We start from the raw sequence: 12,485 nt of genomic DNA on the forward strand, positions 1-12,485 counted from the left end.
CACACTATACGACCTCTACCTCATTGAGGACATTGGATTTTGTCCATTGAATTGACGTATTACAATGCAGACAACTATATTCTGCCCTCTGTATCTTCCTCTTTGTCCCAACTATTATATTTGAGTTTCAGGTGATTATACTCACATCTATCGCAGTGGAAACCTTCGAACTATCCGTGATCGGATTCTTCTTGCACTAAACGTTACACCATTGATTCAGTAACTGTACACTGTGAACCGCTTGATTGTAATCACATCTCGGTCTTTCCGCTAACTAGATAACGTGCAAGAAAAAAGCGTTACACTGTACCTCTGTACATGTGACAATAATAGACGTAACTAAACAAGCAGACTCCCAACTCCTAGTTTTCAAGTGTAAGGTTTGGGGGAAAAGTTAAACCCCTGTCCCACGGTACGAGTTCATTCCAAGAGCTCTCCCGAGTTTAAAAAAAAACAAACTCGTGGTAAAGTAAGCACGGAGAATGAACGTAGCGGGTACGTCGGAGCTCGGGGATGTCTCTTAGCGGCTCGTAACGCTAACGGCAGATACTCGGGAAGACTCGCTAACGGCAGGTAAGCACGGGAAGACTCGTGAAGATTTTTCAACATGTTGAAAAATGTCCACGAGAGCCCCGAGTACCGACGAGTGGCCATTACCGTAAATCTCCGAGTTCGAATCGGGGCAAACTCTGGAGAGAGAGCTCTTGGAATGAACTTGTACCGTGGGACAGGGGTTTAAGAGGGAAAACTTCTGACGTGCCAGTTTAGTTTGTTGAGAGATACATGGCAGAAGCAGGCCCTTCGGCCCACCGAGCCTGTTCCGACCAGCGATAAGCACTATCCTACACATGCTAGGGACAATTTACACGAGCCAATTAACCTAAAGACTAATGAGATCTTTCTTCTGATCTGGCCCCAGGGCAGAGCTGGAGCTCCAGGCAGCGGAGGGGCCCGTGGGTCCGTGGTGAGTCGCAGCTCTAGATACTTCACTTCAGCCCTCGATCACCAACAATCACGCAGTCTCTTCGAATATCCTCCCCCCCTCTTGGTCCCCTTAACTCCTTCCCTCTCCTCTCCCTGCTTCAGTCTTTAGAATTTGCGTTAGAATTCGGACGATGTGAGCATGCCGCTGAGATCAAAGAGGGTCCCGGCATTGGGGGGGGGCTGAGAGAATAAGAGGGACCATTAGGGCCCACTTTGTAACTTTGTCTGCTGCTTATATCTAGCACCTCTTTGCATACCTTGTGTACACCACGCCCAACAAAGAATTTCACTGTGACAAACAAATATGAAACAATCAATCACTGGAGATACAGCCCGGAAACAGGCCCTTCGACCCACTGGGTCCATGCTGACCAGCTATCACCCCCTGCATTAGCACTGCCCGACACACACTAAGGACAATTTACAATTGACCTTTAAACCCGCACGTGGGAGGAAACCGGAGCACCCGGAGAAAACCCACGCGGTCACAGGGAGAACGTGTAAACTCCGTACAGACAGCAGAATTGAACCCACGTCTCTTGCCTTGAAAGGCAGCAACTCTACCGCTGCGCCACCGTGCCACCCCACCACCTCCTCACATCTTCTCGTTCCTCTCCCCCCATTTACAATTGTAGATTTGCATAGTTAAATTTCACATTTCCAAACACACCACAGTGGGATTTGAACCACCGACCCCGGATCGGGGGCCTCCAACCCATCCTTGACATTACTGCACAGAGAGGAGACCCAGGTCGGTGCAGCTAATACTGCTCCAGGTCCGTTCCGTGGGGGGTGACCTGGGTGGGATTGAATTCACTGATGCCCAGTGAGTGGAAAGAGGTGAAGAACTGAGAGGCAGGAGTTCACCTTCTTCTGTTGTTCCTATTGTTAGGGGGAAAGAGGTGAAAGAGGACATCGAGGATCACCAGGGAAACCAGGCACCAAGGTGAGGCATTGCCCTGATATCGCTGTTTGTATGTATGTGTCTATATCTATATATATATATATACACTCAACTTTTTTTTCTCTCGTTGATGTACTTCCTTTTGCAGTTGTACAGAGCCCTAGTGAGACCACACCTGGAGTATTGTGTGCAGTTTTGGTCCCCTAATTTGGGGAAGGACATTCTTGCTATTGAGGGAGTGCAGCGTGGGTTTACAAGGTTAATTCCCGGGATGGCGGGACTGTCATGTGCTGCGAGAATGGAGCAGCTGGGCTTGTACACTCTGGAGTTTAGAAGGATGAGAGGGAATCCCATTGAAACATATAAGATTGTTAAAGGTTTTGACACACTAGAGGCAGGGAATATGTTCCCGATGTTGGGGGAGTCCAGAACCAGGGGCCACAGTTTAAGAAAAAGGAGTAAGCCATTTAGAACGAAGACGAGGAAACACTTTTTCTCACAGAGAGTGGTGAGTCTGTGGAATTCTCTGCCTCAGAGGGCGGTTCTCTGGATGCTTTCAAGAAAGAGCTAGATAGGGCTCGTAAAAATAGTGGAGTCAGGGGATATGGGGAGAAGGCAGGAACGGGGTACTGATTGGGGATGATATTGAATGGCGGTGCTGGCTCGAAGGGCCGAATGGCCTACTCCTGCACCTATTATCTATTGCCTGTCCCACGGCGATTTTTTCGGCGACTGCCAGCGTCATATCAGGGTTGCCGAAAGATTTTGAACATTTCATAGAAACGTAGAAAATAGGTGCAGGGGGAGGTCATTCGGCCCTTCGAGCCAGCACCGCCATTCATTGTGATCATAGCTGATCGTCCCCAATCATTAACCCATTTCGAAATCCAGCAGCGACAAAAAAAATGTTGCGAAATTTGAAAAAACATCGTGTGTCAATACGTCATCACGCCACGGATTATTCGGTGAACTTGATACGTTAATCAATTATGCCGGCAGTCGCTTAAAAAATTACCAAGTGGGACAGGCCCTTAAGAATTTCATTCTTCTATCTGGGACATCTATCTATCTATCTATCTATCTATCTATCTATCTATCTATCTATCTATCTATCTATCTATCTATCTATCTATCTATCTATCTATCTATCTATCTATCTATCTATATCTATCTATCTATCTACTCTAAATCTATAAAACTCAAATCCATCCGTCCGCCTGCAGTACGGATCCCTTCCTGCCTTTTGATTCGTTGACGGCTGCTCCTTCCTATCAGCTTCCAACACACTTCAAAACAAAGTTGCAAGACAGGAACACTGAACTTTTCACTGCTGCAGCAGGCAGGGGAGGTGCAATTGAGGGAGGCAGGGGAGTGCTGGAAACTTACATTTGGCAACGGCTTCAGTTCCATTGGAGGAGACGGGTGCATGGTGGAATATTGGGTTGGGGGAATCACACCATTGGGGGAGCAGACCCAACGGGTCTGCACTTGGTCTAGTATGACAATAAAACTCTCTTGACTCTTATCAAAGTGGCTACTGAAATGCACCTTGTCAAGCCAAGGCAAGTTTGTAGCAGGAAACAACTGGAGATGCTAGTTTAAATCGAAGGTATTCCCTCTCTCCAGAGATGCTGCCTGTCCCGCTGTGTTACTCCAGCATTTTGTGTCCATCAATGTTCATGGCCAGTCATTGTTTATAATGTGAAAGTTCTAGTTGTCACTTTAGATCAATAATGTAACCAAGTTAATGGGAGGGAAACAAAAATGCTGGAGAAACTCAGCGGGTGAGGCAGCATCTATGGAGCGAAGGAAATAGGCAACGTTTCAGGTCGAAACCCTTCTTCAGACTGATGTGAGGGTGGAAGGGGGGGGGGGGGGGGTGGTGGGGGGAAGGAAGAAAGGAAGAGGTGGAGCCAGTGGGCTGAGGGAGAGCTGAGAGGGGGATGAGAAAGTAAGGACTATCTGAAATTAGAGAAGTCAATGTTCAAACTGCCCAAGCGAAATATGAGGTGCTGCTCCTCCAATTTCTGGTGGTCCTCACTCTGGCCATGGAGGAGACCCAGGATAGAAACATAGACAATAGGTACAGGAGTAGGCCATTCGGCCATTCGAGCCTGCACCGCCATTCAATAAGATCATAGCTGATGATCCAACTCAGTATTCCATCCCTGCCTTCTCTCCATCCCCCCTGATCCCTTTAGCCACAAGGGCCACATCTAACTCCCTCTTAAATATAGCCAATGAACTGTGGCCTCAACTACCTTCTGTGGCAGAGAGTTCCAGAATTCACCACTCTCTGTGGTCGGAAAGGTCGGATTGGGAATGGGAGGGGGAGTTGAAGTGCTGAGCCACTGGGAGATCAGGTTGGCAATGGAGGGGTAATGTTGGGTGTGTCCGGTTTCAGGGTTTAGACTGTTCTGTTCCCCTCTTCTACTCCCCATGGATTTTTCCTCACTAATGGTGATCTTCTGACTTTTCTACAGGGTAATGCTGGCATTGATGGTCCACAAGGCATGCCGGGTGTAAAGGTAAGGTCTTCTCTCTGGAAGTCTCTACTTGGTTAAGTCCCATTCAGCTCAAAGATGCAGCTTGCAAACAGGCCCTTCGGCCCACCGAGCCCATGCCGGCCATCGATCACCCCATCGCACCAGTTCCATGCTTTCCCACTTTCGCAACCAATCGATCCACACCAGAGGTGATTTACAGAGGGGCAATTAACCAACAAACACGCACATCTTCAGGATATGGGAGCGCCCGTAGAAAACCCACGCGGTCACAGGGAGAACGTGCAAACTCCGTGCAGACAGCACTCAAGGTCGGGATGGTACCCGTGTCTCTGGCGCTGAGAGGCAGCAACTCTACTGCTACGCCACCATGCCACCCTACTCTTTTGGCCACTTAACCCTGCTCTTGGTGTTGTGGCCAGCTCTAGTTGTGTCTCGACTGCACTGTCATCAGATTCAGATTCAATTTTAATTGTCATTGTCAGTGTACAGTACAGAGACAACGAAATGCATTAGACAACGAAATGCATTAGACAACGAAATGCATTAGACAACGGAAATGTCATCTCCGTCATTGTAAAGACCGTCAGGAGGAGAATTGTAAAACGCAAACGTATTCTGTCAAGTTTGAGTCTATCAAGAAACATTGAACAGATCACTTCGACAGAGAGGATTTGCAGACTTCAGTGCCTCAGGGCAGGTTCGAATCCAGATCCCCCTACAGAGAGGCAGCCACTCTGCCTGATATACAGCGACTCCACCCTGCCCGCAGTCAGCCCATGTTATTTCTTTGAATTAAAGGCATCATATTTTCCCTCTAATATGCAATAATGCATCAGTCCAACTGTGAGAACAAAGACCTTCACAATCATAGACTTTTCCTTTAAGACACCTTGGAATCTGGTGTCAGACCATCGAGTCATACAGCATAGAAAACAGGCCCTTCAGCCCAACTCGTCCATACTGCCCTTGATGGCCCAACTATGTTTGGCCCATGTTTTATTTTAGTTTACAGATACCATGCCCCTCAGCCCTCCGTCAGGGTCAGGGTGGAACCCTGGTCTCTGCCACTGTGAGGCAGTGGTTCTACCACCCTGGAGTGAAACAGCATGGACAGACTCGGGGCAGGCCTTTCGGCCCATCTTTGATCTTCCACTCCATACCAGCTTCCTCCATGTTATCAACAAACTCCTTCCCAGAGACTATAATATGGAATGGTGTAGGGGCTCAAGTTAATTTTAATCTGAACTGGGTGGTGAATCTGTGGAATTCTTTGCTGTGGAGGCCAAGTCAATGGATATTTTTAAGACAGAGATGGATAGATTCTTGATTAGTACGGGTGTCAGGACTTATGTGGAGAAGGCAGGAGAATGGGGTTAGGAGGGAGAGATAGATCAGCCATGATTGAATGACGGAGTAGACTTGATGGGCCGAATGGCCTCATCCTCGTCCCATCATTTATGACCTCTTCCTCCACTTTAATTTCTCAGACTTCATTTTTAATTTATTGGGCTCAGAATTGAAGCTGTAATTTCCGGCCTTGTTTTGTTTGGCTGAAGGAATGAGAACATGACCCTTCTCTTTAGTTTAGTTTAGGAATACAGCGCGGAAACAGGCCCGTCGACCCTCCGAGAATAGCTCCACCCAGCGATCACCCTGCATACGAAACAAAGGTTTTCCACTGGGTGCTCCAGTTTCCTCCCACACTCCAAAGATGTGCGGGGATTGTAGCAGCCATACATTACAAACACATAGACCATTGTAGGCTAATTGCCTTCTGTAAATTGCCCCTGGTGTACAAGACACAACTAGTGCACCAGTAATCGATTGTCTGCACGGACTCAGTGGGCCGAAGGGCCTGTTTCCACGCTGTATCATTCTATGACTCTACATGGGAATCCTTCCTATGTAAGCAATTGGATGAGCTTTTAAGGAATTTTTCATGATAGCATTCACAATAATAAAATGATTTGTGATATTTATGACAACTGCATGCATTACACGTTCCATTAGTTTAATTATGGGAAGTGTTCAGATGAACATGGAAGATATTCAATGTAATTAAACATTTCTAATAGATTCATACAGAGTGTACGCATACAGATGGCAACAGTAAATAGACTTTTCCCATTTATGGAAATTTCTTTTTTTCAGGAATGGAACATATCGGTTATCCAGGGAATGTCTGAATGTTAAATTGCTTCGAGCGTGTGATTTTACTGCGTTTTTCTTACACAAAACATTATTCACGTTATTCCCTTAATCATGCTTACTTCAGTTTAGTTTAATGATTCCGTGCGGAAACAGGCTCTTCGGCCCATCGAGTCTGCGATCCCAGCTCACTAACACTATCCTACACACACTAGGGACAATTTACATTTACCCCAAGCCAATGCACCAACAAACCTGTACCTGTTTGGAGTGTGGGAGGAAACCGGGGATCTCTGAGGAAAACCCACTCGGGTTACGGGGAGATCGTACTACAGACTTCGTACAGACAGCACCCGCAGCCGGGATCGAACCTGGGTTTCTGACGCTGTAAGCGCTGTAAGGCAGCAACACTACCGCTGCGCCACCATACACTGTGGGCTGTTCTATGATAATCATGTGTTGTCTTTCCGTTGACTGGTTAGCATGCAACAACAGCTTTTTACTGTACCTCGGTATACGTGGTAATAAACTCAACTCAGACGCAAACCTCTTTCACGGCCAGAAGTTAAGATTTAGGTGGTGGCTCAACTCATTGGGAGTTTGGTCTATGCAATGTCTAACAGCATCATCTATCTTTGTTTTTTCAAGGGACCTCCAGGACCTCAAGGGCTAAATGGCTTCTCAGGGCCAAAAGGACCTCCGGTGAGAAAGCCTATGTTTGTTTCGCTTGTGGAGGTGGAGGGTGCTGGGACTATCCCAACGTTTAAGAAACAGTTACACAAGTACATGGATAGGTTGGGGGAAGAATTGTGCCATTCGACCCATCAAGTCTACTCTGCCATGCAATCATGGCTGATCTATCTTTCCCTCTCAACCCCGTTCTCCTGCCTTCTCCCCATAACTCCTGACACCCGTACTAATCAACAATTTGCCCATCTCTGCCTTAAAAATATCCATTGACTTGGCCTCCACAGCCTTCTGTGGCAATGCATGCCACAAATTCACCACCCTGTGACTAAAAAAATTCCTCCTCATCTCCTTCTAATAGATACATCCTTTAATCCTGAGGCTATGGCCTCTAGTCCTGGACTCTCCCACTAGTGGAAATGTCCTCTCCGCATCTACTCTATCCAAGTCTTTCATTATTCATTATCATCGAATGGAAGCCACATTCTTCTATCTCCAGGCAATCTTACAAGCTGGACATGCTGGGTGCAGTCAATGTTTCAGGTCGAAGACTTCCCATCGAGTTTGGGTGAGGTTGGATGTAGATCAGGGTTTACGAAGCCATGGAAGGTCAGATTAAAGTAGGAATCAGAGAATCACAGCCTAACATTATTGAAGATAGACACAAAATGCTGGAGTAACTCAGCGAGTCAGGCAGCATCTCTGGAGAAAAAAGGATGGGTGATGTTTAGGATTGGGACACTTCCTCAGACTGCTTGTCTGAAGAATCGTCCCAGCCCAAAACATCACCCATCCGTTTTCTCCAGAGATTCTGCTTGGTTCATTGGGTTACTCCAGCACTTGAACTCAATGTTCAGTTTCTTCCCTGCTGTTATCAGACTCTTAACTCAGATGTTGGAAGGGAGTTCTGATGTTGGTGTCTGGCCTCAAAGAGGAGTGGGCTGTTGAAGGGGGCAGCCCAGTGAAAAGATTAACAGGACATTGATATGCTGCACTAACTAGGGATTCTTGCAGACGCTACTTACTATAGCCATCGCCAAGCCTGTGGGCGTTGTCCATGCAATGGCAACACTGAACGAACAATTACAACTGGGTTCGAAGAGCAATTGAGAAACTTGACTTAGCAAGATGGCCCTTGAGAATAAAACTCCAAATGGCAGCAATGGACACAAAGACATTTCCAAACAAGACCAAGAGATGTTAATGTCATTAAACCAAGCAGAGAAAGCATGGAAGATGTGCCTGTTAGTGTATCAGTGCAGACAATAGTGGGGACAAGGAACTGCAGATGCTGGTTTACACAAAGGGACACTAAGTGCTGGATAAACTCAGCAGATCAGGCAGCATCTCTGGAGAACATGCACGGGTGATTTAGTTTGCAGATCCAGCGTGGAAACAGGCTCTTCGGCACAACGAATCGACGCCGACCAGCGATACCCCGTACGCTAACACTACCCTACACACAAGAGGGACAATTTACATTTATTCCAAGCCAATTAGCTTACAAATCTGTACGTATTTGTAGCGTAGATCTTGGAGAGAACCCACGCAGGAATGTATAAACTCGGTACAGATAGCACCCGTAGTCAGGATGAAATCTTGGGTATCTTGCACGTAAGCAACTCTACCACTGTTGGATTTTTTTTAACTAATCAACTTAAACCTGTGATTGCTTCATCTTGCTGCCTGTTGTGATTTCTCCAGGGACCTGGAGGGAAGGATGGAATCCCTGGACATCCAGGGCAACGAGGAGAAGCTGTAAGTCGCACGCTGTTATATTGACCACAAGGGCGTCCCAATGAATAGGAGCGTGAAATAGTTCACCGACTGCATGCAGTAGAGAGGGCCACCCAGTGCCCGTCCCCCCTTGTAATACTAAGACAAGTCTAGCCTCTCCCTCCACCTTCATCCCTCCCTCAAGCCCCCACCACTGGGTCCCCCTGAGCTCTGATGTCCCAGTGTTGCTCCGAATGTCCCCATTCTCTTCCTACACTGAAGGAAGCCATTTGGCCCGAGAGTAACCCGTTACGCCCCTACCCCACTCTACGAGCTAATTCAAGAGTTCTCCCGAGTTTGCCCTGATTCGAACTCGGAGAATTACGGTAAAAACGATCGTAGGTACTCGGGGCTCTCGTGGACATTTTTCAACATGTTGAAAAATCTTCACGAGTCTTCATGAGCTTACCATGTTTCCCGAGTACCTGCCGTTAGCGTTACGAGCCGTTACGAGACGTCCCGAGCTCCGACGTACCTGCGGCGTACATTCTACGTGCTTTCCACGAGTTTGTTTTTGTTAAACTCGGGAGAGCTCTTGAATTAGCTCGTACAGTGGGACAGGGCCTTTATTCTCCCAGTGTCCCGTTCTTCCCACATTCCCATCAAATCTGTCCCAGGCTCTGTAGAATAGCCCTCACCCACACACTCTGGGGCTATTCTACAGAGGGGCAAGCAACCCACAGTCCCAGTAACAATACCATACAAGACTGCCTTGTATCAATACAAGTTACATGTCTCTTGAAATTCCAAAGCACAGCAGTTGCTGGAGATGTATAAATAAAAGTCATCTGGAATCTTTTAGATATACTGCACGGAAACAGCCCACTGAGTCCATGCAGGTCACAGGGAGAACATGCAAACTCCACACAGATAGCACCCTTGTTACCATTGCCACCTGATCCCCTGCTGCTCTGGGCTGAAGATTGCTGGATTTTCCAATACCCTTATCCTTTTTTTAATGTCTTTTCTGCAGGGTTTCCAAGGGAAGAATGGTCTTCTTGGTCCACCTGGAGTAGTGGGACCTCAGGTAAGCCCAGCATCTTCAAGTCAACACATGTGTGCAGGCAATTCACCACAAACTGGGTGTTGTAGCCTTGAGCTAAGGCGTGAGAGGGGGAGATAGGGTAGTTAATTCCCGGGATGGCGGGACTGCCATATGATGAAAGAATGGATCGACTGGGCTTATATTCACTGGAATTTAGAACGATGAGAGGGGTCCTTACCTTGGAGGACTTACACAGTTCCCGCTGCACCAAAAAATCCCAGAGTATCATAAAGGACATTTCCCACCCCGGACACTCCCTGTTTGAACTGTTGCCGTCAGGCAGACGGTACAGATCTACAAGGACAAGGACGAACAGACTAAAAAACAGTTTTCACCCCACTGCTATAAAAGCACTAAATGTAGCCGCCAAGGAACACAGGGGCGATACATACTAAGGGACTGTGGTACACTGTGAAATCGACAGAAGGATGGAGGGTTGGGTGTTTATGCATGCTATTTTCGTGATATTTATTTTAGTTGTTTATCTTTTAATATTTTATCTTGTATGTATCGTTAGCTTTTAGAAATGTTTGAATGGTGCACTGTGACTGGCTGACATATTTAAATTTCGTTGTACATGGTTCATGTTACAATGACAATAAAGAAACTATTCTATTCTATTCTTATAGAAACATTTAAAATTATTAAGGGATTGGACAGGCTAGATGCAGGAAAAATGTTCCCCATGTTGGGGGAGTCCAGAACCAGGGGGGTCACAGTTTAAGAATAAGGGTTAGGCCATTCAAGTCAATTATATTTCTATAGCACATTTAAAAACAACTCTCGTTGACCTAAGTGCTTTACATTAGTGCAGGTACTAAGATGCCACATACAGTGGTACTTAGATCTAACAATGCATACATAAATACATACAGACAGCCCTCCCTTAGGATTGAGATGAGGAAAAAAATTTCCCCAGAGAGTTGTGAATCTGTGGAATTCTCTGCCAGTGGAGAGCAATTCATGGGATGTTTTCAAGAGAGAATTGAATGTGGCTCTTAAGGTTAATGGAATCAAGAGATGTGGGGAGAAGGCAGGAACGTGGTACTGATTCTGGATGATCAGCCGTGATCATATTGAATGGCGGTGCTGGCTTGGAGGGCCAATGGCCTACTCCTGCACCTACTTTCCATGTTTCTGTGTTTCTATAATCAGAACCTTTTTTTTCCCAGGGTGGGAATGTCCAACTGTGAGGTGAGAAGGGGACAAGTTTAATGGAGATATGCATGGCCTGTTCTTTACACAGAGTGGTGGGGGCCTGAAATGCATTGCCTGCGGTGGGGACAGTACGATAGTGGTGTTTAAGAGGCTTTTGGGTGAACACATGGAAGTGCAGGGATTAGAGGGATATGGATCATGTACAGGCAGATGGGATCAGTTTAACTTGGCATCATGTACGGCACAGACATTGTGGGCTGAATGGCCTGTTACTGGACTGTAATGTTCCATGTTATCTATGTCCCTCATGACTTCATAAACATTGACAAGGTCACCCCTCAGCCCCCGATACTCCTGGGAAAAGAGTCCCAGCCTATCCAGCTTTCTCCTTACACCCCGAGTCTCGGTAATCATGTGTTGTCTTTCCGCTGACTGGTTAGCACGCAACAAAAGCTTTTCACTGTACCTCGGTACACGTGACAATAAACTAAACAGGACTGAACTGAACAGAACATCCTCGTAAGTCCTATATGCACCCTTTCCATTTTAATGGCAGTTTAATTTAGTTTAGAGATACAGCGCGGAAACAGGCCCATCGGCCCAACCGAACCCACACTGCCCAGCGATCCCCGCACATTAACACCACTCACACTAGGTACAATTTACACTTATACAAAGCCAATGAACCTACAAACCTGTACGTTTGTGGAGTGTGGGAGGAAACCGAAGATTTCGGAGAAAACCCACGTGGTTTTAGGGGGAGAACGTAAAACTCCGTACAGACAGCACCCGTCGTCGGGATTGAACCCGGGTCTTCGGCGCTGTGAGGCAGCAACTCTACCACTGTGCCGATTGTGCTAGAAGTGATTTGAGGGGCTGAATGGCCAGATAGTGATCCATTTGTATGCTACGACGCCCTGGGTTTAAATTGGCAGTGCTCTCTCCTCAATGTGCATTGGGTGCTGGTGTATTTATGGGTATTTGTTCATGCCAACAATATTCTGTTGTGCTGAAGCAAAGCAAGAATTTCATTGTCCTATCTGGGACACATGACAACTCACTTGAACTAGAACTTGCTGCTGTAGTGTAGTGTAGACAATGGAAAGGGGCCCATCGGCTCCATCTAGTGGTAGACGCCTACCCCTGTGGGTGACCAGTCACTCACCAGGGCAAAACCCTATCGAGATGCCACCTATATGTGTGGCAGGGTGGGCCATGTGCCATCAACCTTAAGAAAGACCATAAGCATTATGTTCTTGCAAGGGTATGGTCAAAC

General features: G+C 46.8%; 1 protein-coding gene across 2 annotated transcripts in view; it reads left to right on the forward strand.

Annotated features, from left to right (window-relative positions):
• Nucleotides 1-12,485, forward strand: part of LOC129714470 (collagen alpha-1(XI) chain-like) — a 188,670-nt gene that overhangs the window by 121,164 nt on the left and 55,021 nt on the right. For both annotated transcript variants that reach the window (XM_055664082.1, XM_055664083.1), the window contains 6 exons: nucleotides 920-964; nucleotides 1,877-1,930; nucleotides 4,372-4,416; nucleotides 7,192-7,245; nucleotides 8,935-8,988; nucleotides 9,980-10,033. In XM_055664082.1, coding sequence (XP_055520057.1) covers nucleotides 920-964; nucleotides 1,877-1,930; nucleotides 4,372-4,416; nucleotides 7,192-7,245; nucleotides 8,935-8,988; nucleotides 9,980-10,033 — 306 coding nt within the window. The remainder of the gene's footprint in view (nucleotides 1-919; nucleotides 965-1,876; nucleotides 1,931-4,371; nucleotides 4,417-7,191; nucleotides 7,246-8,934; nucleotides 8,989-9,979; nucleotides 10,034-12,485) is intronic.

The sequence above is a fragment of the Leucoraja erinacea genome, chromosome 39, assembly GCF_028641065.1.
Source record: "Leucoraja erinacea ecotype New England chromosome 39, Leri_hhj_1, whole genome shotgun sequence".
NCBI lineage: Eukaryota > Metazoa > Chordata > Chondrichthyes > Rajiformes > Rajidae > Leucoraja > Leucoraja erinaceus.